At 40.5% G+C, this 25,371-nt stretch overlaps 2 protein-coding genes across 3 annotated transcripts; one reads left to right on the top strand and one right to left on the bottom strand.

The window, feature by feature from the left end:
• Window positions 1-14,527, bottom strand: POLR3G (RNA polymerase III subunit G). Its single transcript, XM_068423659.1, has 8 exons — window positions 14,459-14,527; window positions 12,084-12,212; window positions 9,869-9,998; window positions 5,705-5,767; window positions 4,908-4,958; window positions 1,581-1,651; window positions 582-707; window positions 1-102 (listed from the first exon to the last, which is right to left on the bottom strand). The coding sequence occupies exons 2-8, from the start codon at window positions 12,201-12,203 to the stop codon at window positions 16-18; spliced, it is 648 nt and encodes a 215-aa protein (XP_068279760.1). The 5' UTR covers window positions 12,204-12,212; window positions 14,459-14,527; the 3' UTR covers window positions 1-15.
• A 379-nt stretch (window positions 14,528-14,906) lies between these two features.
• Window positions 14,907-23,073, top strand: MBLAC2 (metallo-beta-lactamase domain containing 2). 2 transcript variants are annotated; one of them, XM_068422842.1, is made up of 3 exons: window positions 14,907-15,362; window positions 18,591-18,748; window positions 20,032-23,073. In XM_068422842.1, exons 1-3 carry the CDS (start codon window positions 14,918-14,920, stop codon window positions 20,179-20,181), a joined length of 753 nt encoding a protein of 250 aa, XP_068278943.1. In that variant the 5' UTR covers window positions 14,907-14,917; the 3' UTR covers window positions 20,182-23,073. The 2 variants fall into 2 exon arrangements, with proteins under 2 accessions (XP_068278943.1, XP_068278942.1); XM_068422841.1 differs by having other exon boundaries at window positions 18,591-20,118.
• The last annotated feature ends 2,298 nt before the right edge of the window (window positions 23,074-25,371 follow it).

Raw genomic sequence — 25,371 nt, forward strand, 5'->3', positions numbered from 1 at the left:
ACCTAGCAACACTAGCTAATATGTTGCTTCATCCATATTGTCATCACTGCCAGCACCAAAGTCATCTCCATCCTCGAAATATGAAGAAATGTAGTCATTTTCCTACACAAAAGGGAAAAAAACATCTATCGCTGTATCTGTGGTGGAGAAAATTTATGAAAGAAAGATGCTTTAAACTGCGCTCGAGCACTCTTGTTTTGAAACAGTACTAGGAGTTTTTTCTTTCCTTATTTCTTGGGAAAGAAAAAGGAAAATACTGTAATGAAGTTCTGATACCTATGAAAGAGGAGGCGTCCCTGTTTTAGTGATGAAAATGAACAATTGTATGTACTGGTTGTGGCAGGACACCTTCCTGCTTGCAAGATCTTTTTTCAGAGCTCTTTGGGAGTAACAAGAGTAAAACACCCACTTAAATTAACTACAACATAATGTCGTGCAACAAGGAAAATTAATGTAATAATGCCTCTCCCTACAACTCTCCCTCAGCGTCAGAGAAGCCAGGGATATTTCTTTGGCTGATAGCCAACGCACTACTCCATGAGTAGGATCTGACTGTGTAAATAGGAAAACCAGCATCATACCTCTTCATGCTCCTCTTCATCATATTCCTCTGGTTCTGCTTCATCATCATCTTCACCTTCTTTGTCTTTTGTTTTCTCTTTCTCATCTTCAGATTTTTCTTCTTCATCATCCTTCTTTTCCAACTCCTGTCACAAGGCAGTATCTTCTTTACAAGGTAATCCGATGTTACAGCAACAGCATATCCTCCACACTACCAAAATGTTATGCTGCAGTTAACAGCAAGACAACTAGGATAACAATGCTGTGCAAATGTTTCTTGTCAATATTTAAAACAACATCATGTGAAGCATGAGAACTTTGTAACGACTTACTTGATCAAGCATCAGCCATCAGACTTGATGTCTAAAAAAGTACGTCTTGTGTAATAAATTGAGATGATGATTTCGCTTTACCATCCACTGTTATTCACAGTACAAGGCCATGTCATACTTGATAAAGCAATACCACATACTGTGTATAATAATGTATCTGCATGAAACAACTGATGGATCACCAAGAGAAAAAATACAAGTCTGTTTCACCTTTAAACTTCCCGTTCCCACAGGGTGGGTAATCGCCTCCAAAACTGAGGTCACTTTCCTCCTAAGTTTCTCTTTCTGTATGTTTCTTCCCTCTCAACTTACTAAATTGTTTAATTTCTAACATTAGTAGACTGGCAAAACAGCAATAGATTTAAAAGCTCTGGCACGAATTCCTCCTTCAATAAGCTCTAATAGTAGCTCTGCTGTTCACAATTGGGCTACATCGCTACACAGTGAAGAAAAAGTGGTCGTCGTGTTCAAAAAGGAGCAAAGAAAATAGTTTCTCCACAGCCAGGCTCTATCTGTATCCTCGTCCTCGTGCTACCATGTTGCAGAACAGTTGTCTCTCAGGGTAACAAGACAAGGCCAGAAAAAGGCTGCTCTGGTTACTCCATTTGTACCAAAAAACATACTAAAGGTTTCATTTTCCTTCTGCAATTTCTATTGTACAATTTAGAAAGAGTATGCACATCTTACCTCAATTTTTTTCAATACATCCAGATTACTTTTAGGCTCAGAGCTTTTTGCCTTTTTTGGCTTCGCACCTGCTGAAATAACATACATCACTATTATTTTTTTATTATGGAAAAAGACAAATTCTCTTTCTTATACTTGCTCTTGAGAACTTAGATCTTGAGAATGCCATGGAAATCCCATACCGTCTGTATTAAAATTACCTTAGACTTTGAGCTACATCATTCATAGAGGTGCAAATGCCCAATTTATCTAAGTGATGCCTACAGGGCCGGTCTGAAACTCACTTTGAACAGATTGTTGACCAAAGGTTTGGCCAAAGTATGACATTCAGCTTCACAAAATACTTTTTACCTACGTACTCAAAGTATGTTAAGAAACTATAACAAAATCTCAACTGTTATTTTTCATCATCTTGAAAAGATAAAACCACATTGACGTTACTAATTATGCAACACATTAATGACAGCTGGGTGCTTCAGATTGATTAAAAAAAGGCAGAGTTTATTGGCTCCAACACAGTAGACAGGGTTACTGCAGGTAGATGACTTTTGGACCACCGTTGGCTCTTATGTAATGAGTTCACAGTGCATATTTTCACCTGGTCCCTTGATTCATTAATACAATCTTTATCAAGTTACTCCCTACAATCCAACTTCATTATGCTACCTAACTATATGGTGGAGCGAAGGTCAAAAATAGCACTCCATATACTCAGGTAAGAGCTACCTGAATTGCAGCATCCTAAACTAAGGTTGCCCCAATTTCAGCACGATCACGTGAAACTTTCAACACAGGGCTGTACCTAACACAGATCAGCTCTTCTCAGCAGGGTGAAACTGCCGGTGTAAAGGGCCATATTGGTGCAGCTACCTGGCTTCTGATGGACAAGGCAGCTTCAGACAAGCTAGCTCATGTAACTTGAACCTTTTTTATGCTAGGCTGCACTAAGTGGTATCACAAAAACAGTGTGCATTGATGGAGGGGATATCCTTTCTGGAGCAGACAGTAACCCAGTGTGGTTATGTATTTTATCTGGCCTAATACGGAATCAGAACACTAACAGCTGCTAAGAAGACAACTGTATTTCGTCAAAAGCATTTGTCATAAATAACATTCAGTTTATTTCAGTGCTTTGCCTATGAAGGGACTTTGTGACAAAAGCACTGCACAGAGCTGAGGGGAGTCAAGCTGTTCTGTAATAAGATACGAACAGCGTCAAAGCAAACGCATCCAGAATCAAGTAGGCTTCTAAGGAAAACAAGTGGAAAGTGCCATTCAAAATTATCATCTCCACACAAACCCCTGCAGGCTTTGAGAGATAATGCCTATAGAACAAACAGCCTTCAAATGAAAAGAGACACGCAAGATCTTTCCTTAAATGCTGGGTGTCTCTGGAGCTTATAAAATCAGAGACACTGACCCATCGTTAGCAGAACTTCAAGCAAAATAGCTACTTACATCCATGTAGCTTAGAGGTGCAATGGAACACAATCTAATCTTTCCAATTCTTGCAGTACTTGGCCTTAAATGCATACACCTGATTTCTCTATTCACATGCATATAGCTGGCCTATAGGAGCTGAACCCCATCAATGCTTTTTTTTTTTTTGTCAGGCTCTGCTAGTATCTAGGAGCACAGGATACTGTGCTCCACAGCCCAGGGTAAGTGCAGGAGAGATGTGGAATTCTACCCAAAGCGTAGAGCCAAGAAGGCAGGTGGTCAGGTCTTAGGTTAAAACATTCAAGGAAACCAGAAAGGGGAAGGGAGGTGTGTGTAAAAATGAAGCCGTCCCTGTACATGCAATGGTGTCGTGATCCCAAAACCACTCCTGCAATCTGTGAAGGTAGAATGGTAGGGAGCCTGATTGAATTTCAGTGGAGATTCCCTTCACTCTCTCACCTTTGTCCCACTCAATTATAAAGTGTCACCTAAGATGGCTGTCCTGAAAATACAACAAGGATATGTACCAGAAGGGCTGATGTGTCACTGATCAGCTATTTACAAACCTCCTGAGTCACAGGACTTTTGTATGGCCTCTGTATCATCAGGATTCCCCCCAAAACGATGTTTGCTTTTAGAAGAACCTATTTTTTTTAAATCCAAATTCTGATGGTCAGCTGATCTTTGCCATTAGACCAATGTAAGAAAATGCACTTTTAAGAGCAAATAGAGAAACTGGCACAAAACAAACAGGAAAAATCCCCCACAGTGAGCAGTGATTCTCTCTTTGTTTATAATAATCACATTATTGTAACAACGAATAATAAATCAGCATTTATGATTTCATTGAATCTTGGGGAGCTAATTATTGCATCCAGGCTTATAAAAGCCAACGCAGTTTCCTCTTGGGAAAAATAAGTAGGTATGTACTGGTTTCTTCTTTAGAGATTTTGCAAATAAGTATTTAATTTTCAGCTGAATCTTGCAGTCTACCTTGAGTACCATGCTTCTCAATGACACTCTTAAAAGGAACAAAGCTTCCAGCTGAGCCAGTCTCCATGACTACCACACATTCCCTTTTCTTTTTCTATTTTATCCTTGAACTGAAAAATGACACATGAAGGACTTCGACAAAGAGAACAAGAAAGTAAACAATTACATGTAACAGACAGCTAGATACAGGAGGGCAAGTGTTATTTCACATCAACAGAGCAACAGATTTCTACAGAGAACTTAGAACAGTCATGCATACTAGAAAACACTTTGAAAAACAAATACATATATGATGCTGTGTAATAAAAAAGTTTTTTTCCTTTAAGAACAACCAATACCAGCTCCAACTGCTGTTGAAGGATCTGGTTCACAATTCTGCAGAAGAAAGCTGAAAATAAACAAAAAAAGTAAAACCAGGGAAAATAGAAAATAACCTACATTAAATCACATATAAAAGGCTTAAAAAATGCAAAAGTCAACCAAATCATAAACAAGTTAACTGAGAAACCCAAAATACAAAGGAAACCTGAACAGCCAGCTATTCATTGAAGAAGAGTGAGCATTGACTAAAGATACAAACTTTCAAAACAAAAAGTTTTGTGTTTTTTTTTTAATCTTTCACTGTTATGTATCTCACATGTTAATATAGTACATCAATATGAAACGCAGGAAAGGAAGATAAATCTGTTCCTGTAAGTTAAAACATCCTACAGAAGCAAAGCAAAAACCACAAGACAGGCAAACTAGTAAATTATTTAGAAAACATCTGCCAAAAGCCCTGATTATTAGGATTAATTAACATTACTACCATTTTGTTTTCCCCAACCAGCTCCAGTATAGCTCCTACCACTCAACTAGTGTGTACTAAATGCTTCTTAAAAATATATATTATACCTTTTTTGGTCTTTTTCTTTGGCTTGATCTCTCTTGGAAGTCTTCTCCAATCTGTACAGAAAATAGCATTAATATATATCAATGATGATTTACAGCAGTAATCCTCCCCTTGCCACCCACAAAGGAAAGGCAGGGGCCTCTGTTGTGCTTGATCCTATTTACCTGCATGCCTAAATCTTTTAGTACACAACAGTTTTATGGAATTCTAGCTGTACTTTAAATGGAGGAACTACAGTGAGGACTGGCATTTCACCCACCATATGACAACTGGCATCTGCCCCAAAGAGACAAAGTTCAGCCCTTCCAATGGCCTGTCTGCCCTTCAATTTACATTCTGTAATTAAGTTTGCAGTGGTGAGCTATACAGATATGGTTGTGCAAGTTTAATGTTATAAAACCCAGCTACCTGTGACTAAGACAACAGGTTGCATTATGTTTAGTAACATCAATGTTTGCTCCCAGTTCAAATCTGGGATACGCATGGCAAGTAAGGAGGAATGAAAGCTAGAGTGAGAGCTAAAGCTTGCATTTTTTTCTGCAAATCAGTTGTTTCAACTGAGTAAATAAATAAAACCAGATTTTTTTCCTTGTGGTTTTTTTTGGACAAAACAATACTTGCCTTGACCTGAAAACATGAAAAGGGCATAACCCTCAACAACAAATACATGACTTGGTAAGGATTTGCATACTTCTTTATTGCTTGAAAAATCAAGCAAAGGTCAAGAATCAAACATTTAAAAGAGAAGAATATTTCACAGGTTAATAAAGAATTAGCCTTTGATAATCTTAGCTATTACCTGGAGTCCATGTTGCATGCTCCTTTTCACTGTCCTGGTACTTTTTACTGTACCTCTCAATTGCTAAAGAGAAGAATATAAAGAGTTATTGCATTCAACTAATTAAAAAGGCAATCCAGACACTGTCCTTGATATTTTCCTGTAACCAAACATACAGTGTATTTTTTTAATCTCACATTGAACACTTGTGCTGTTGTCAAACACTTAAAAAACAGTTTAATGTCACTACTTTGAGCAGTTCTCATGATAGGACTAATAATTCGCTGAGTACTTGCAAGACTTGGATTTTGTATCCCCCCAAAAAAGGCAAAAACCCTCAATATTGCTTTGCATTTTTGGGGTATCTCCTTTCAGTGAAAATACTCCCTCCCTCCAAAAAAAAACCCCTCCAAAATTATTATAATTTATACTTGTATCCTTGGAAAGCATGAAAACATAAAATGCAGATATAGTCAGGGAAACTAGGTTGAAACATCAAATGAACACTAACTCTTCTACTCTTCGTTTCACAATCAAACCTTTGCTACAAAACCAGTCAGTGACATTTATCACCACTGTGCTAATCATCAAGAGCATCCAGAGTTCCCAGGTCTCAGAAGGCCGCATCTCAGACTGATCATAATCAACTCCCAAGACTTTACGTACTTCTGCAATGGCAACACTTTGCAGTGTTACACAGATGTGTCCTAAACAGCAGCAACACATTTTAGTCCATTTAATGTCCTTCCAGGCACAAGAACTAAACTGAGAAATGCATTGTAAACAATACAGTAGTTACACAGTGTAAGTACATCAATTTATACTGCAAAAAAACTTTCTCGTACCATCTCTAATGACAAAAGCAGTATCAAACTTAAGTGTTTTTAAATCAGTCCCATTTTTTCTCACCAAATTACCCAACTGCAAAATCCACTTAATGTAAAATTACTGATTCTGATTGCACTAACTCATTACACAAACAGGGATAATTGTGGGTGTTCTACAAAAAATGGTAACAAAGAGAGAGTGTGACCTTTACAGTCAAAGAATTCTGGCATACTGACCAGAGAAAAGGAAGGGAAAGGAAGATATCAGAAATGAAGCTCAATTTTAAACTTGTTTATGACGAGCGCCAGCAGAAGACCTACTTAAAACTGTGCAACAAAGAGCTTGCATTTAAAATGACAGTGTCTCAAGAAGCATCTAATGTAGGTGGCCTTCACTGATGCTGTAGGAAACTGTCAGCACATAGAGGGAAAGAAACCAGTAGTTTTGATTTCAGCTCAAGGCTCTTCAGTGAAGAACTAATTGCTGATGCCATCAGTAAAAAAACACGTCTGACGGACTCTCTTCACTCACAGCTAATGAATTAATTGCAAACCACTGCCAAGGTACAGCCACCCAGTCACAGCAGATATACCTACATGAAAAATATGAATGATTCATAGCTTTTGAAGAGAGGAAAGTTGAGAACTTACTACAGAATAAGCCTGCTACTCACTTAAAGTGAGTGTTGAAATGAATGGTGAAAATCTGTTCTATATGGCATACTAACACATCAAAATTGCCAGGTAGTATTAGATGTGGCTTTCATTTGCTACCTGAATATTGAAAGAAAGATAGCTAGCTATGTCCTGATGAATTAAAATGTTTCCCTTCTCACACTTCAAAGGACCATTTGGCTCACAGACATTATGCTGAGGGTTTAAAACAACCCATTTGCTCTTGTAGCAAAGCCAATTTAAGAAGTTCCTGCCCACAGTCCCCCTCTGCCTCTCTCTTATTCCTACCAGATGTTTTGAGGAAATACAAGAGAAGAAAAGGCTGTAAACCAGATAACAGAAAAGATCAGTTAAAAATAATCCACCCTGGGGGAAGAGATCAATTTTCTTAAAGCTAGGCCACTTCTGCCACATCATGCAGTCCCAGAGACAAGGGCATACTGTGACTGAGATGAAAGCAGGCTCTTTAAGCTGCAGACCACCACTGATATAATTATACCCCACCCCTCAGATGAGGCATTTTTGTACAACTAAAGGTAGAGTAAAAAGTTACGTCAACTTGCCAACTTACCCTTGGGGAAACAATGAGAACATTTGAAGTATTATTTGAGTCTATCAAGTGGCTGTCTACCTGCATTGCCTGCAACTGCCAGGTTTTGTAGAAAAACAGTCCTCAAAGACAGCAGTTTTATTAGAGACTGCACTCAACAACAGAGAGAAGTCACCCCCCCTCAGAGAGAAGGCTGCAGAAACAAAGACAATTTTGAGGTAAACGGCAAGAATGATCACGTGAGGCAAAGTTGGAAAAGAGAGATAATATGTTCTCATACAGTGGCTGGTTCCTTGGAAATAACCCTGACCGGCTCTCAGGCACAGCAGTTTCAAACGGAAATAGCAAACTTCAAGCCTGACAAAGATCAATAGCACGGCAAGCCTCTGGTGAGATCAGAACCCAAAGAGATTGCAATTTGTTTACTCAGAAGATGAAAGAGGACATGCAATAAAAGAGTAATCTGGAATTCTTCTACCATCATAAAAGGATCTAGAAATCAAGACCAGATCTGTTCTCCTTGCCTTCATAACCAAGGTTTTACCTGGCTGCACCGTAAGGGTCCACCCTGAGCCGTGCTTGTGCTGCACTACAGCTGCCTGCTGCATCCTGGTGACTGCTGGGCTCCAGCTGCAGGTCAGGGGAAATATTCTGCCTTTTGTGAGCCACAAGGTCTGGTCGGCAGTGTGTTCACCGCTCACACTGCTGAGTGCTGCTCCATTTTAAACAGCACTTTAGTACAAGAACAAGTGGACAATCAGTAAGGTGTGTTAATCACTCTTACATTCAAAGCCTAATGAAAAAAAAATTGCACACAGTCTCAAAAACCTCTGGAATTCACCACTACACCATGAACAAAAATTACCAAGAATTCAGAGGGGTTTGGACTATGTACCTGTATCATATCGACATCATGAATATTCAGTCAGAAAATATTCTGATGGTTTTGGGGTGGAAATTAAAACTTCACATTTTAGAGTTCAAGTCAGCTCTCATTATTCAAAATCAGCACAAAATAGCAAGGAAAAGATGATCCAGTGTTTTGGGCACTTTGGATTTCTTAAATGTTTTTATAAAGCTTTTTAGCGACTGCCTATTGCACTGACTGGGCCTAGGGTCTGATACACACAGCATTTCCTAATATGTTGTATTTCCTATTTTCCGGTAACAGCACTTGCCATTTATACCATTCAGAACAAGCACTCAGGAGGATGACAGAACTAGGCAAAAACCACAAACAAAAGGAAGCACTCTTCACAGTAATAACCTCCTGTGACTCCTAGATTTACAATACCCCCACAGCAAAGTAAACAGATATTAAAGTCTTCCTTCCCTGCTCCCCTTTCCTTCTTTCCCACTAGATCAGCTTTCTGATCAGGAAGCTTGGGATTTCAACAGTATAACGATGTATGACTGGATATCAAGTACAGCAGAGCATATACTGCTAGCAAACAATAACAAAGCAGTTAATTTTTAATTATGTATAAGCAAAAGACATTCTTAGGTCAGGTAGAGTAAGATCAAGTTTAGCTTCTAATCCAGCTCTGCTTCCAATGCAAACCTCAGTAAATCACTTATCCTCATCTCAAGCTTCGTATTTCAGGTGATTTGTCAGTAGTACTTACCGATCTGGACTTAGGAAAAAGAATTAGTACCTTTTAGAATATCTAGCTATTAAATATAACATTGATTATTTTAAGTATGTCTTTACATAATTAAAATGGAAGATGAATTTCAACACTAGTATTTACTACAGATATCTTTGCTCCAATGCAAAATTTTTACGGTATTTTAACATGTAGAAATGCCTATTTTGCTTGTATTGGTTAGCATATAATTGAAAAGACTGCATACAATTGGTCTAAATGTTTGTTACTGTATATCAAATGGATTAGATGTTTGATACCTCTCTTTTTCACACAGTAGTTGCTTTCCAGTTACAGCACTTGTAGGTGTGACCTACAACTTCAAGAAGTGTAAAAGCAGAAAAATTCCCTATTGTCTTAAGCTGCCAGTTTTTTTACTCATTATCAGTGCAAAACACATCTTCAACACATGCATTCTACTACATCATTCTTCACGGAATAATAACTACTGAAGATATAAATAAAAATAAAAAGCACACAAACAAACCTTCACAATCTTCTTCTACTGCCAAAAAATATGGCATTTTTTTCATAGTTCCTCTAAGATCTTGTTTTAAGGCCAACATGTAATCTTCATCTTCTCCTGTTTTCAGAGGCACTGGCTTATTTTCTGTACTCTGTACAAATTATGTTTATTATTTATAAGGTCTTAATATCCATTGAAACTATGCATTATGCTACTTTGCAAGTATACTTTATTGCATTCTGGCATGCAGAACTATGTTTACAACTAAATTTACACCTTTTATGACTTTGCTGTACCTTTCTACAAAAATATATCAAGAAATCAAGAAAAACAAAGGATTAAAACTGTGAAATAGTTATTCATAGTCATGTTAAGCTCTTAATTGCCAAAAGCAGTTTTTTACACGAGCCTAACTTACTCAGAAACCATTGCTTCTCTCTTCAGTCAGAGTAGCACTGGCCTTAACCTCTTCTAAAACAGTGTTTTAACTACATTAAGTATGATTACTCTGAATAACATCGACACCCTTTCCATGACTATTGTCACAGACACAGGTTGTATTGTTGTACAACCAGGTAGCACACAGGCCCTCACAGAATGCAGTTTCTGTCAATTGAATTTAAATGAATTGTTAAGGTTTGGATTTTGGAGTTGTTTTTTTTTTTTTTAACTATGAATCTTGAAATTGTGAAAGATAAGTAAGCCATAACAGTTTTAAAAATACACAGAAAACTGAAGCCAGAGACAGAATTACAGAATGGATGTTGTTTCTCTCACACGACAGATGGTGCACAATGGCTACCTGAGTGGTAGGTTGCAGAGCACAAAGTGCTTTCACAACTCTCAGGGCTGGACCGTGAAAGCAATTTACTACTTCCAGCTGTATTTGCTAGCTGGCCAACATTTTAAATTACTAATGTTGCTGATGGTAATCTGATGCTCCTTAATTGGGTTTCTAATTGCATTTACAGGAAATTCGTAAGAACTCAAAAAGTGGCTATGAGGAATATGTAATAGCAACAATTCACTGCTTAAAATAATTTCAGTGTAAGTCAGTCAACAACTGCAATATACTTTTGGTCGCTGCCCAATCATTAAGTCTAAATCCTGAAATTTTTATCGATAGTAGTTATGCCACTGGGTTAACTTTGATGTTTTGAATGGCACTAGCTTTCCCCTGAAAAGTTTAACTCAGTTCTGAAACTTTGTTCACATAAGGAAGAAAGTATCTTTAACTTCTCCATGGCATACATTAGATACACTTGGGCTAGTAATTCTCCAAGGCTGATCCACTGTAAATGTAACTGCAGAAACTGTAGTTTACATAGAGTGCAGTTTCCTTGTGCTATCAAGCAGACTGCAACATTCACGTTAGAAACAGTTACAGATGGCTTAGCATCAATGAAATCACACAACCTAATTACAAAGGTGGACTGAGAGGATATGTAACATCTGGTTCAGTAAGTCAAAACATTGGGTGAAACAACTATTCAGAGAAATCTCAGCATAGCACCAATTACATGTCAAACTTGCAAGTTCTGTGTCATAGCATGTCAGACTGAGAAAAATTTCATGCACCTTGATCAAATCCTGACATAACTGGGAAGTTCTCTTATATAAAACTGCAACGTTGTAAGACTACTTTTCTGCCTCAAAATTGTCCAGGCTTCCCTGCATAGCAAAGCTCCGTCAGAAAATGCTCTTTCTTTGCCTTTAATTTTCAAATACATCCCAAATGCCAATTCTTAATTGTATTAGGTATTATTTATTAATTAAGTATTCTTAATTACATAAAATATCTTTCAGTTATTTTCAAATTATTTTCAGATTCTGGCTACTGAGATACAAGACAATCCTCCAAAATTTTTTATGTTTGCAGCAACCGTAAATTTCTAAAATCAGCAAATCCATTCACAGCTTCAAAGACTAGTGTAACTTCATTTAAAAAAAATACATATATCCAGTGTTTCCGTTACTGTAATGTCCAGAAAACCAAATCATGATGAGGACTTTAACGAACAAACATCTTGCAAACAATCTAGTTAAATATGAGATACAACAGCCAGCAAAGAGACAGGAAGTAATAATAAGGAAAACAATGATTTACATTAAGTACTTCAAAACTGACCTAAAATGCTTAGGGTTGTTCATCCATTTCATTACATTATCTAAACGTGACACAGAATAAACTTCCCTGAATGCAGAGAGTGTGCTCCGAGATACCTGCTGTACTTACAGGAAATGGTGGTGGAGGCTTACACTCGACATCAGGTAGAGCTGCACCTTTACCAAAGCCAATAGCCTCAATGTTGAAGGTAAACGCAGCACGTCCTCTTCCTCTACCTGCCCCAGCCATTTGCAGTTACTGAAAATATTACAGATTTTTAAAGATTTATTTTTGTTACATTTATCAAAGTATGTATTACCTATAAAATGAGTGTCTAACGAAGACTACAGTAATTTTAAAACCACTCTCAAACATCATTTTAAATAGCACGCCATTTTTAACACCTGTTTTAGTTGTTCCACATACTATAAATTTAGTAAATGCTTAAGATCAATTCCATTCCCTCATTTCTGTTAGCCATCTCTGCATGTCTGAAATTACCTCCTAACCTAGGAATTTTAAACTTTCTTCTTCTAAACTTTAGTTGCACTGACTTGAGTTCAACCAGGGTAGAAGAACCAGAAACGATACGGAAAAAAGAAAAAAAAAAGAAAAAAAGTTCAAGGACCCTGAACTTCCTGTGAATACATTTTGCGGTTTCTGAACTTTTCTCAAAAAAACAGTTTGTGTTTGTCACTCGTGGCTTCTTTGTCCTTTAGGTCATTTTTTTCCTTTATCTTTGTAACTAGTTTTGGGTACTGATAAAGAGCCAAAAGCAAAGAGGTTCAAGGTAAAAGCATCAAAGGACTCCAGCATGTCTGCAAGCTAACTGCTGATAGAAGTAGTTTTTACTAAAATTTAACTACAATATTTCATGAAGGGTATGAAACAGCCTGCAAAACTACATTTACAGTCACATCTCACCACCTTCACTGCTACGCCAATCTCCATCTCGAGATTGTATGACCCATGGGTTGGCAAGTAAAGCAAAATGTGAGAAACATTTTTTTCCAGGGGAAGTTGTCAAGAAACGGGACCCAAGAGAAGCCCGGCTGGAGCAATGTGCTACTTGCTCACTCCCCAAGATCACGTAAAGATCAATTCAAGGCCCCAGCCCAGAAATCCCACGCGCTGTTTACATTAATTGCAAGGTTACCACATTGCATCTTGCTTGGTAAGAAAGTGTTCCAGACTTACTGCTGTACCTGTGTCATCGCAACTCTTCCCACCATTAGTGTGCGGGTAAAATAACAAGTTCAAACAGGAAATAAGAAACAGCACAATACCTACAGCTTCTCATACACTTGTCTAAAATAACAAGGAATCCGGGAGAGAATTATGATTAGGAGCAAAGAAATGCACACTTAAGATTAAGATCTTTTAAGATTCCCCCAAATGAAATCCATGGCCTTTTTATTAAATGTCAGTGAGAAACAGGCTGATGCAAGTATTTTCGTACTTATTTTCAACAGGAATAAGCTCTGCTTAGATAAAACAAAATCACATTATGTATTTCCCCATCACTCAGCAGCACAGAAAACTGTCTAAAAATAAGCAGAGAGACCTAAATAATTTTAAGAAAGACAAAAAAGCAAAAGCTAAGCCTAAGCATTTAATTAACTGGAAATAAAAAAAAAAAAAAGATAAAAAGAAATAGCAAACTCATTTGAAAGCAGAATGAAAAGCAAGATGTGAGCCTGGCAGAATGGAGAAAGATAAAAGATACAGTAAAGCCCTAAACATGAGCAATTATATTATTTAGGTGTGAAAAAAGGGAACCAACAACAGAAGAAAACAAACAAAAAAAAAGTCAAGGGAGGTGTCCAGCTAGCAAGGTGAGGCACACTGTTGGTGTTAAGCTTTCAAATTTATTCTTGGTAAGGTTCTCTTGAAATAACCGCATTAGTCTGATGTCTTAACAAGCTTTAAAATTAGCGGTATTTCAACTTTGCAGTTTGACTGAAACTTGTGATTTTTTCAGGCATACCATAAACTGACAGTGCCAGACGACTGGAGAAATCGTGAAGGAAAAATTGAGATGTACAACTAAGTCACAGAGCATGACAAAGCTACCACAACTAGTGTGGCTGCCACGAGGGATGCCTGATGGAGCACCTGGGCACACTTCCATGTTTATGGATAGTTTCTCTGCCATTTACTCTCCAAATGAGAAGGCGAGTTTCAAATTTAAGCTTTTAAAATCCCTCTGAAACTACGGACGCTGTTGCTGGGGCAGTGAGTCCCGGGAAGGCTGCTGAGGCCTTCGGGAGGGCAAGGCCTGTGGGAACGGGTCCTCACCGGCTGCGAGGTGCAGGGGTGGTGGGCGTGAGGAGACTTGGCGTTCAGACGAGCTCTCCTTATCTTGCGTTTTCCTCAGAACAAAACTCCCGATCGTGTTCGGATCCTTGATTTTCGGAGACAGGTGCGATCAGTGGAAGGGAAGAGCAGATAAAGGAGAAAGGACCGAAATCTAAATACTGAGATTTTGTGGGGTTGTTTTTTACCTGATGCCCCCGAAGGTGAAAGGGTGGAAACCTTTGTCACGACGGCCACCAGCCCCCGCCATGTGGGAGCACACCCCCGGCTCCTCCCTCGCCCTCTCCCGCTCCCTCTCCCCGCGCATCCCCTCCGCCGCACCGCCACCCCCGTCCCGCACCACCCGGGCTCAGCGGCTTCATCTCCCCCTCCGCAGACGGGTCTCGGCCGCCTCCCCCGCGCAGCGCCCGGCCCTGTCACGACAGGGGAGGGGGCTTCAACCCCACCCCCGGCCCTCTCGGGCAGTGGCTGAGCCCCGCCGGCCCGCTCCGGGCTCCTTCAACCGCCCCTCCGGGCTCCGCCGCCCGCTCACCCGCCTGCCGCCGCGCTCCGCCCGCCGCTGCCGCAGTGGGCCGGGCCTGGGGCCGCCCCGCCCGGCGCTGACGCCGGAGGGGGGGGCTTCGTGGTCGGGCAGCGGCGGGCGGGCGATGTCGGCGCTGGAGTGGTTCGCGCACAAGCCCCTGGGCGGCGGCATCTTCTGGATCCAAGAGCGTTTCTACGAGTCGGGCAACCGGGCCAACATCTGGCTGGTGCGGGGCTCGCAGCGGGACGTGGTGATCGACGCAGGGCTGGGGCTGCGCAGCCTGCCCGACTACTTGCGGGCCGCCGGGCTGCTGGCGCCGGCGGAGGGGGCCGGGCCGCGGCCGCTGCTGGCCGTCGCCACCCACGTCCATTTCGACCACTCGGGCGGGCTGCAGCACTTCGAGGAGGTGGCGGTGCACAGCGCCGAGGCGGCGGCCCTGCTGCGCGGCGACAACTACGAGGCCGTCACCTGGCTGTGGGAGCGGGAGGTGGCGCGGCCGCCGCGGCCCGGCTGGCGGGCCCGGCACTTCCGCGTCCCGCCCGTGCGGCCCACCCGCCTGCTGCAGGAGGGTAAGCGCGGCCCCGGGCGGCTGCCGTGTGTACTGGTGCCCGGGCTGAAGTATCTAAAAAGACATTTTAATTGTCGGAGCGAGTCCAGAGAAGGGCAGCGAAGGTGGTGAAGGGTCTGGAGCACAAGTGTGATGAGGAGCGGCTGAGGGAACTGGGGTGTTTAGTCTGGAGAAAAGGAGGCTGAGGGGAGACCTGATCGCTGTCTACAACTACCTGAAAGGAGGGTGTAGCGAGGTGGGGTTGGTCTCTTCTCCCAAGTACCAGTGATAGGACGAGAGGAAATGGCCTCAAGTTGCACCAGGGGAGGTTTAGATTGGATATCAGGGAAAATTTCTTCGCCAAAAAGGTTATCAAGCGTTGGAACAGGGTGCCCAAGGGAGTGGTGGAGTCACCATCCCCGGAGGTATTTAAAAGCCGTGTAGATGTGGTGCTGAGGGACATGGGTTAGTGGTGGCCTTAGCAGTGTTAAGATTAACCATCGATGATCTTAAAGGTCCTTTCCGACCAAAACGATTCTATGATTCTATGATTTTGAATCCTGAGGTGCAGAGTAACGTATTTCTCGCCCCTCTTCTGGTACTGCTTTATGCAGCTCCTCTTCATAATAGCTAAACTGGTGTTTTTTCACTCATGTTCAGTCCCTGCAACCCATTTTGCAGAATCTGCAGCCATCTGCAGTCCGCAACGTGGGACAGAAAAGATAAGTAGTGGGTTAAATTCTTGTTTCCCCTACTTGTGAAAGTGACAGGAACTGAGAAACATGCATAAAATGCCCTCTGCTTGCCTAATCTGTTTGCCTGTTGATGCAGCATGTTTTTCCTTAGAATGAGGTTCACTCGGCAGTAATTTGAGTGACTGACTAATTGAGCACTCCAGGTTTAGCCTTAGGCTTCTAACAGTATGTCACCATGTTAATCAGTTCTGGCATCTGATGACCCTTATTATTTATAAACTCTCAAGGCATAGCAGTGTAAAGAGCAGAGCAATTTATTGAAATACGTACTGTGAAGAATATGGATTTTGTTTTACAGATTTTTTTTAAATGTAACATTTACAGGAGTGGCTTGCTACAGCTAAAAAAATTCCATTTAGTCTCTCATAGGTAACAATGACTAGGTTATTTTGGCAACAAACAAGCCAACTGTACAGTGTGGTGAAGCAGAAGTTAAACGGTAGCTGTCTGACAGACAGGTAACACCTTTTGCAGGGGACTCAGTGTCGTCTTGGCTGTATTAGGCCATCCCACATAGGTGCTTGGAAAATCAGAACTGAACTTACTGAAGGCTTCAGAGAAGATGTGATGTGACATTTACCTATAGTGAGGCAACAGAAGTTTAAGTTGGTTTTCCATTTTCTTTAAAAGGGAGGAATTATTAAAAAAAAAATGTAAAAGATCAAGCACACTTGCTGTCAAAGTAATATCAAAGTTTCTAAGATAACATTCATTGAGACATGCTGTGTGGAAGCAGCACGTCATCTCAGTGGATGTGTCATTGCTGTGGGGTGAGGATATCCAATAATCCTGAAGATACAGAATGTGGCAGGGGCACAGTCCTGTTACAGTCCAAAGCCGCAGCTTCTACTTGCACATCGCCTGCTTCGTTTATTGAGTTTAGCTTTTGCATTACCTTAATCTTACCAGATCTTCCAAGCACTTTTCATTTTGGCCATTCTAGCTAAAATTGCATTTACTTGTATTGTGCCTTACCATTTACAGTTTTCCGAGTCACTTCTATCTTCTAAGACTCACAGTTTCCTTCAGCTGTCCCAGTCATTTTTATCCTTAAATTCTGTACATTTCTTCTTTAAATTTTGGATGCCATATTCTGTTTCTTTGTACTCTCCTCAGTGCCAGGAGCAGTATGAAACCCACTGGAACACTTTGCTCCAGTAACTTCACCCCCTCCACCATTGTTTCACTCACCTAATACAGGCATTTTCTGCACAATTTTCTCAATAGTCAAGTCTATTTCTTTCTCCTACAAAGGCTTCCCAACATTTCCCTGAAAGAGAATTTGGCTAAAAGTTCTCTCTAATAATTTTGAAACCAGCTGCTTCTGCAAATGTAGGGATTCATTCCCCTGTTGGGTACAGCACCGTCAGACGTTAGCTCTTCACTGACCTCCAAATGCTGTTCTAGCATTTTCACTAATCCTTTTCACTTGAGTACCAAAGGTGCTGTCACTAAAGGTCTGCCTTTCAAGAGTTAAGTACCTTTAGGCTTGCTGAGTCTTGAGTAGATTTGTGGCGTGCATGTCTCTGGTGTAAGACAGCTCGGCAACTTTCAGATTTTTAATGCAGAGGAAGTTTGGTAACTTTTTTTTGTTCTCCTTGGAACTTGAAATGCATGTTACAGTTTTAAGCATCATTTTACATGGTACTGGATCTTAATTCTTTTATAACTGTTTCATATAGTTGTTAAGCAGCTGCTCCTGAGAAGGTTGCTTGTATGTTGGTCTTCTTCCCTATGCAGCCCTAAAGTTTACATATTTACCACCTGTAAATTAACAGGTTTTGCACATTTATAATTAAGCTGGCATTACAATTTAAATCATTAAATTAAATTAAATTAAATTAAATTAAATTAAAATAAACAGCAGGCTGACTTGGCCTGTTCTCCATCCCTAGACTGACTTCCTGCTGAAAGTACCAGTTCAGTGGCTAGTACAATGAAAAGGCATTCACATTTAGCCTGGCAAAAAATGACCTAATGTTAAGAAAGTTCCGTTTTTGTATATCAGATTGAATCAGATCAAGAAAGTGTGTGGTGACCAGTCTTGGTTCTCCTCCAGCAATTTATGTTCTGTTGTTTTGCCTTTCGAAAGTGACAGCAGTGCTATTCTAGGTGAATTAGTGAGGGTAAAATTATAATAAACTGTGAAATACTATGTAAACTTTCAAAGGAGACCCAGCTTAGATGTGTTCTGGTTGTTTCCTGTTTTATTTTCACTGTCACACTTTTCATGTTGTTTAGTTTATTAGAGTGGGAATAGATTCAATTAATACAGCCCATGCCTGTGTTAACTATTACTATCACTGGAAAACACCCTTTTGTCAAGTGCTTCTTTGAGATGCCTTTTGGCACTCACCAAGAGACTAAATGTCCTGCTCCCACTGTTGTGGATATATCGTATGCACAAACCCCAGCGTATGGGTAGGTTGTACTATCTGTGGTGTTCAATATATACGATAAGTGCATACATTTCCCTGTAACATATCTGTTTGCAGGGGATGTGATCAGCCTTGGAGACCGACAGCTTACTGTCATGCACATGCCTGGTCATTCAAGAGGCAGCATTTGCTTACACGACAAAGGCCACAAGATTTTGTTCAGCGGAGATGTGGTGTACGATGGATCCATGATTGACTGGCTTCCCTACAGCAGAGTAAGTGACTATGTTGCAAGCTGCCGGCGCCTAATGGAGTTAGTGGACAGAGGTCTCGTGGAGAAGGTACTGCCTGGGCACTTTAACATATTTGGGGCAGAAAGGCTGTATGGGTTAGCTTCCAACTATGTTTCGCAAGCTGGAGTTTGTCACAAGGTTTCTACTTGTGCCATGAGATCCATTGCAAGCATAGCACTTCGCATTACAAATTCGAGGGTCACTTCTTAGTGACTGCATTTTTTGTGATCTGTTCCCTGCTGAAAACCAAAATGGCTTGTGAAAGTGTTGATACAAGCAAAAGCAGTATATGTTACTAAAGAGCAGGCAAATTGATACAGATGAGCTGCAAAAATTCTCCCTATTTTTGCCTATTTTATTCCTATTTTTATAAAAAGTACATAAGCTAGTAGCTTTAGCCAAAGCTATTGTTTTTCTTTCTATTTTTTCAGGGCACATTTGCACATGTATTGTGATTGAAATATATTGTTTTATTTTTGTTAAGATTCTGAAAGATGCATATATGCCAAAACGAGAGGTTTTACATTCATGCCTGAAACCTTGTTGATGTAGCACTAGGTTTTTGACTATTCACTCAAGCCCTGCTCAGGTTTTGGCCTGACACAGCTCGTGCTAAGGCTTGGTGTGTGCTGGGAGCAGTGCCATAAGGTCAAAGCAAGAAGAGCACCTACGCAGGACTCAGTTGGCAGAAAGAGGTAAGGGCCATTCTGCAGCCATTGTCACGTCCCACTTGGCATCTGCTGCACCCGTCATCACCTGCATCTTTGCAAAGCAGCTGTCTGGTGGTTTCGTTAGAATCCACTAATGTATGGAAAAGCTATAGGCCAAACTTCCAAGCTAGAAGGTATATAATAGATATATCAGCTTACCCAAAAATCTTTTGATGTGGATCCAACAGCAGACGGACTGTTGAGGCCTTTAATGCTTCCCGCTGTGCAGGGGACACCTGCACCATGACAGAGGAGCAAGAACGAGCACTCTCATTGTCAGCTAGGGAACTGTTTTGCTTATAGTGGTGCGAGTTAGGTATTCAGAGAATTTGTGAAGTCATGAATTAACGTGTTAGATTAGCCTGTACAAAGTGCATTGAGCCCTTGCTTCATGTGTTTGTGTTTTTTTGTGACGAGCTCATGAAATAAATTTTATTTACAGTTGTTCTGTAAATTTGAGACAACTGGACTGTGACAAGCTTAAAGGTTTTATTTGTGTTGAAGTGTGTTTTTATGTGACTGGATTGTAACTCGGTTGTTAATGCTCTGTTGTAGGGGAAGGATGGAGGCTTTAACATGACCTTGCCCTACTGCAGGTGCTGGATTAAACAGCCAGTACACTTTTTACCACAAAGTGAATGTAACTCAAACTGTTTACTGTGTGCTTACGAAGTGTTCAGCGCGTGTGGTTTTTATGAAAAGTAAAGTGCATTGCATTTGACTCTGTTCCAAAAAAAAGTTTAATACATCGAGAAGTGGTAAATGACATTGTAACTTGCTTATGAAAATTGAATGTGTGATGTTTAAAAGCTGTTGAAATGGTTAAAGTTTGTGTAGTTGTTCTAAGAGTCTATATCTATATTTAACTTTTTAAAAAAGGACACTGTCTGATGTTATTTTTGTATATAGACATATATACTTTCCTAAATAGAGTGCAAATTAGTGGAGTTTAACCTTATGTGTTTGGCTTTCACTCTAAGGGGAAGCTTTTTTCTCCCCTCTCATCATACCCAACAGAAGGGGAGCCCAAAGTTTGGGCTCTGTCTAAGGCATGGGGGAGTGGAAGTTGATAGCTGCCTTAACAGGTGTAAATTCTGGTGAAAAAAAACCACTTGCAAAATAAAAAGCATCCCTGTCTAAAAATTGTGACAGAGAGTATCTTGTGTAGTGCTTTTCTCCTTTCACAGATCACTGCACTCCTGCCTTCACTATTTGAATATATTCTTCACCAGGATTTGTACTGATAGGTTGTGACGTGCCTAGTTCTTGTTAGCAGTGCCTATCTCCAGGCTGAAGCAAAACTCTTGAGTGGGCAGGACAGGTGTAGCAATGTGGCACTTGAAAGACCTGTTATCACCCAGATTGTAGTCTCCTTTTTGGAGAAATCCAAGTACATCAGTGTATTACATGAGGAATGTTTGATCAGTGGGTAGACTTCAGTCATAAATGAAGCGAAGAGCTTTTTGCCTTGCCCTTGTTTGGCCAGAGGAAGAAATACAAAAGGTTAGCCTGGGAAGCAAAAAAGCCGTTCAGTGAAGAGGCCCAGAACAAACTCCGTAGTGTCATTTTCCTTTGTAGCCTGCTGATGCATGCTGCCATTTACGTAGCAGTCCAGACACTGTTCTTCATAGCCAAGGGTTCACAATGGACAGTCAGATCTGAGGTGGCAAGCGGGAAGGTCAGAATGGCTCAAGAAATACATAGCACTGAAGCTTACACCAGTTACCCAGATGAAGCCGTGTTGTCACAGATTACCCAACAGTAACTGAGTTCCTTCAAATTAGCCATCTGTGGCGTAAAACCAGTTGTAGCCTTGCTCTATGCTTTTTTGAAGGCTGTAGGAGAACTGGTGACAACCCCCTGCCATAGTGTGGACAGAGACCTCTTCTGTCATCAAGCCTGCCAATATGTATGCCAGTTGCTAAAATTTTGCAAATGTTTATTAGGAGAGTGAGATCATGTTGAATTAGCATTTTGTGTTATACCACTGCCGATTTGTTTATTTGATCCAATGTCAGAAGCCCTGTAGCCAGATTTTACTGCACTGTGAATCCTGAGAGCCTAAGAGAAGGCTCACAGGCATGCCAATTCAAACGGAAATATATCCTCCATCATTTGTGTTTAAATCTGTGCTCCCTACCACCTACAAGATCCTTAAATGTCCAGATCACTGTCAAAATGCCCTTTTAAGCCATGCTTAAGTCCATTAAGTGTATATAGGTAACAGCAATTGCCTGAGTTTTTTTTTTCCTTGACCAAAATCTAGGGAATAATTTCCTAGCTCAGAAGTGAGCTTTAAGTGAACATAGCCCAAAATGGGGTGTGTTAGTAAACTGCTGCTATAATCCAGTTGAAAGTTGTTTTTGAGGGTCTTGAAATTATTTTTGTATTATAAGATACTCACTTACTAGGTAGATGTTATGTCTTAAGTATAAAGAACTAGCTCTGACTATTTTTGTTAAGAATTCCCAAGTTTTAGTTGTTAAGAGTTTGACAGTGTCCCTTTAACACTACATGGATTAAATATTTAAAACATACATTCTAACTTTAAATATTGCAACATCTCGGGCATGTATTTGTTGATACATGTTGATTTATTTGTAAAATCTAAATGTATGTTAATGCAATTTTCAGTCAACTGGGGAATTGACAAAAAAAATCAGACGGGAAGTTTTACTCTGTAACCTGTCAAGACTTTTGTGATATTAAACAACAGTTTACACATAAAAAAATAATTTATCATAGATAATAAAAAGTGTAGTAATCCTATGCAGTCCAGTCATAATTTCTAGGTATTTTTTAAGATAAGCACTTTTTCATTATAAATAGAGTGTAAAATCTTACAGAAGTTGCTAGCAGTGCTTTTTATGCTTCTGAGCAAGAGACTACATTAGAAACATTTACGTATCATAGGCAGATGCTGCAAAGCTTGTATAAAACCGTGACCTGGAACTTCTTGGGGAAAAAAGTCCACATTTTAACACATATCAGAATTACGTTTTCAATAGAATTTGCACACAGTGTATTATTTCCACACAAGACAGTAGCTAATGACAGCTGTTTACTGTACTTGAAACAAAAATGGTCACATAGCTTCTGTTCAGCACCTAACTGGAGCTTGAAATCATGCCTAGCATACTTGTCTAGTTTCTGATAAAAGATAAGACTCCTTATTAACTGATAAACTGTAGATGTTTTGTGGAAATTAGTCCATGAATAACAAAAGCAGCTGCTGTCATGAAAACCAGCAGAAATGTGCCTGTATAAAGCCAAGAATAAATGAAGAAGGTGAAATGCACTTTAAAGATGAAGATGTGCTTCCTCCTGGCCAACTGGTAACTGGACTTCAGGGATATGTGGTTGTTCAGTTAATACGATGTATTTGGTTTTCTCCCAGGAGTTCCAGTGACAAGGTGCAGTCTACAAGTAAATCTCTTTGCATATTAGGACAAATGCACTCTTATTTTCAAAACTAGTTTACCTCGTTAAATTTTGAATCTTATGAGGTGCTGAGGACAGAATTTGAAGGCAAATATAGGCAGAAATAAGATGATTTTATGAGGGAAATGAATGAATTGTAAGTAATTGTGGAAGAAATACGGCAAATAAATGAAAATAATTAAAAAATATTACAATGCTGGTTCTATCTAAAGAATAACAAAATTAGCTTGGGAGCAGCCAGCTGGGAGGCTCCACTTCTCAGATTAGGTTTTTGGTGTCCCTCACCCAGCCTTGTTCCTCTGTCCTTTTTGGTGATGCAGAGGAGTCTTTTACCATACAGCCTAACAACAGGAACTAACCCAGCTGAATGGGTGTCATCACTCCGAAGTGCTGTACAGCAGTACATGGCTACATGATTCCCCATTACACATGCAGGAACGAGGTAACTTCTAGTGGAAGTCAGGCATCTCAGATCGGAGTTTATACAAGGTGGCAACCCACAACTTCCCCTCTGGGTCTAATGAAGGATGTGCAAAGCCTTTTTCTGTCATCTGGGGTCAGCATAAGTTCAGATGCACATCAAGAGTTAGCAGATCTGTCACCACAGCACAGAAGGAAAAGATTTTGGTGTTCCAGTTACAAGCATTTCACCTCCTGTTCTGCCCCAGTGTTTGAAGCAGGAGCACTAGGAAAGCAAGGTGTCAGCTGAATCCATCACTGTCACTACTCCTTTCTGAATAAATGGGTTTGCCAACAAGTTGAAGGAAGTTTGTTACCTGTACTGTGAAAATCATCCTATTTGACATCAGATTTGATATGGTAAATTGTCATAGCAACATGAATAAATATTTTTCATTGGCATTCAGCAGATAAGGGGACAGATTTGCTTTGCAGGTGATAAATGCTTTATTGCACTTCTTTGCAGGTAAGTAAGAAATAGAGGGCTGAGAAAGACCATCTTGAGGTCACCTAGCACCATCTTCATGCAGAGAAGCAGAATGTCTGCTTAAAACAAGGTTCCCAGGTCTGCCTGCCCCCACTTCTTCCTGTTCTCCATCACTTTTTCTGGTTCCTCAACTGCCTCATGTTTCTGGCCTGTTACCAACTTTTTCCTTCGTCCCACATCCTCTGCTGCTGCTGCTTCCTCACACAGACCCAGACTTCTGTTTGTGCTTCCCCATGAGTTCCCCCACCTGTTTTCCCCTCTTCCTCACTCTGAGAAATGGCATCTTTTCCTTCACAGTATCTGAAATCCACCATCTCTGGAGCACTGGGTGTGGAGCACAAGATAAGAAACCCAACGGAGAACAGGTAGCCCTGTGGCTCACCGTTGGCCATACAGGTCATTCCACAATGCCTTGCTGCTTACTGATCGACCTGGACTTTTCTTCATCTTCGCTCCAAGTTATCTTTTTGTACAAATTAAGCTGTTATTCTTGGATGCAGTGTCTGTATAACATCTTTTTACATAACAGCTTTTTACAGCTGTTACCAGTCAGCTACCATAACCTTAAAAACATGACATATAAGGAAAGGTTTAATTCCTTTGGGTTTTTTTCGCTCCAGATCTTTGCAGTTTCTTTATTCCTGTCTTAAACTATGCTCTGCAAAACTGTATGTCACTCAAGCTTCGCCAGCCCCAAGCAGAACAGAACAGATTCATCCTTGCCTTACATGTTTGCACCCTTCCTAAGTGCAAACAGCAGTCATTGCAATCAGCAATCATATTGCTAATTCATATTTCTCTTCCCTTGTAATCTCCCCGTTCTGTTCTGTAATAATATTTGCTATCCAGTTACTTCCCATCTTGCATTCATGCATTGGAGATCTCTCCTACGAAATACAGCACTGTCAACTTCCCTTCATTCCATTTTGTATCACTGATGCCAGACCACCTCATCAATTTATCAACATGATTTTGAATTCTGATCCTGTCTTCCATCATGATTGTAACTCCTCCAGCCTCTGTGTGGAGGGTATATGCAGTTGTCCTTCTTACAGCTTGCCAGGTGGAGAAGGAAGCCACAGAGTTTGAGGAGGCTGCTTTCATCACACAGGATCTTTCTGTAAATAAGAACAGCCTTTAGGCTGCCTCATGCCTTTCTTTCGCTATCCCTTCATTTCATATTCAGCCCGTATTCTGCTCATGTAGCTTTTGCCATGACATCCCATTAAGAACAGTACCAGTTGCACTAGGAATCTGTCTGCTTGGAGATCTTCTGCCCTGAAGATCTTACAGTTTACTGCAAAGAATAACAGCATCACTATGAACACCTAGGGTTGTAAAGGGTAAGACGCTCTTCCTTTCCTACACTTGCAAATGAAACTGGCTGAGAATAATCAAATTCAGAGCCAGAGCACACAGAGGTGTATTTATTCCTGTGGATTTTGTAGCTCCTAATTGCCCTTATCTTTTCAAGCCCACCTTCACTGGTCACCTAACCAGGTTCTGGA

This window comes from Nyctibius grandis, chromosome Z (genome assembly GCF_013368605.1).
Source record: "Nyctibius grandis isolate bNycGra1 chromosome Z, bNycGra1.pri, whole genome shotgun sequence".
Lineage (NCBI taxonomy): Eukaryota > Metazoa > Chordata > Aves > Nyctibiiformes > Nyctibiidae > Nyctibius > Nyctibius grandis.

Excerpts from the sequence above, each read along its gene's own strand:
- POLR3G (XM_068423659.1), bottom strand. The coding sequence starts at position 12,203 with ATGGCTGGGGCAGGTAGAGGAAGAGGACGTGCTGCGTTTACCTTCAAC. Across the intron at positions 9,999-12,083 it reads AGCCTCCACCACCATTTCCT|AGTACAGAAAATAAGCCAGT; the intron begins GTAAGTACAGCA and ends TAATTTGTACAG. Across the intron at positions 1,652-4,907 it reads AAAGAAAAAGACCAAAAAAG|CAGGTGCGAAGCCAAAAAAG; the intron begins GTATAATATATA and ends ATGTTATTTCAG.
- MBLAC2 (XM_068422841.1), top strand. The coding sequence starts at position 14,918 with ATGTCGGCGCTGGAGTGGTTCGCGCACAAGCCCCTGGGCGGCGGCATC. Across the intron at positions 15,363-18,590 it reads CACCCGCCTGCTGCAGGAGG|GGGATGTGATCAGCCTTGGA; the intron begins GTAAGCGCGGCC and ends ATCTGTTTGCAG.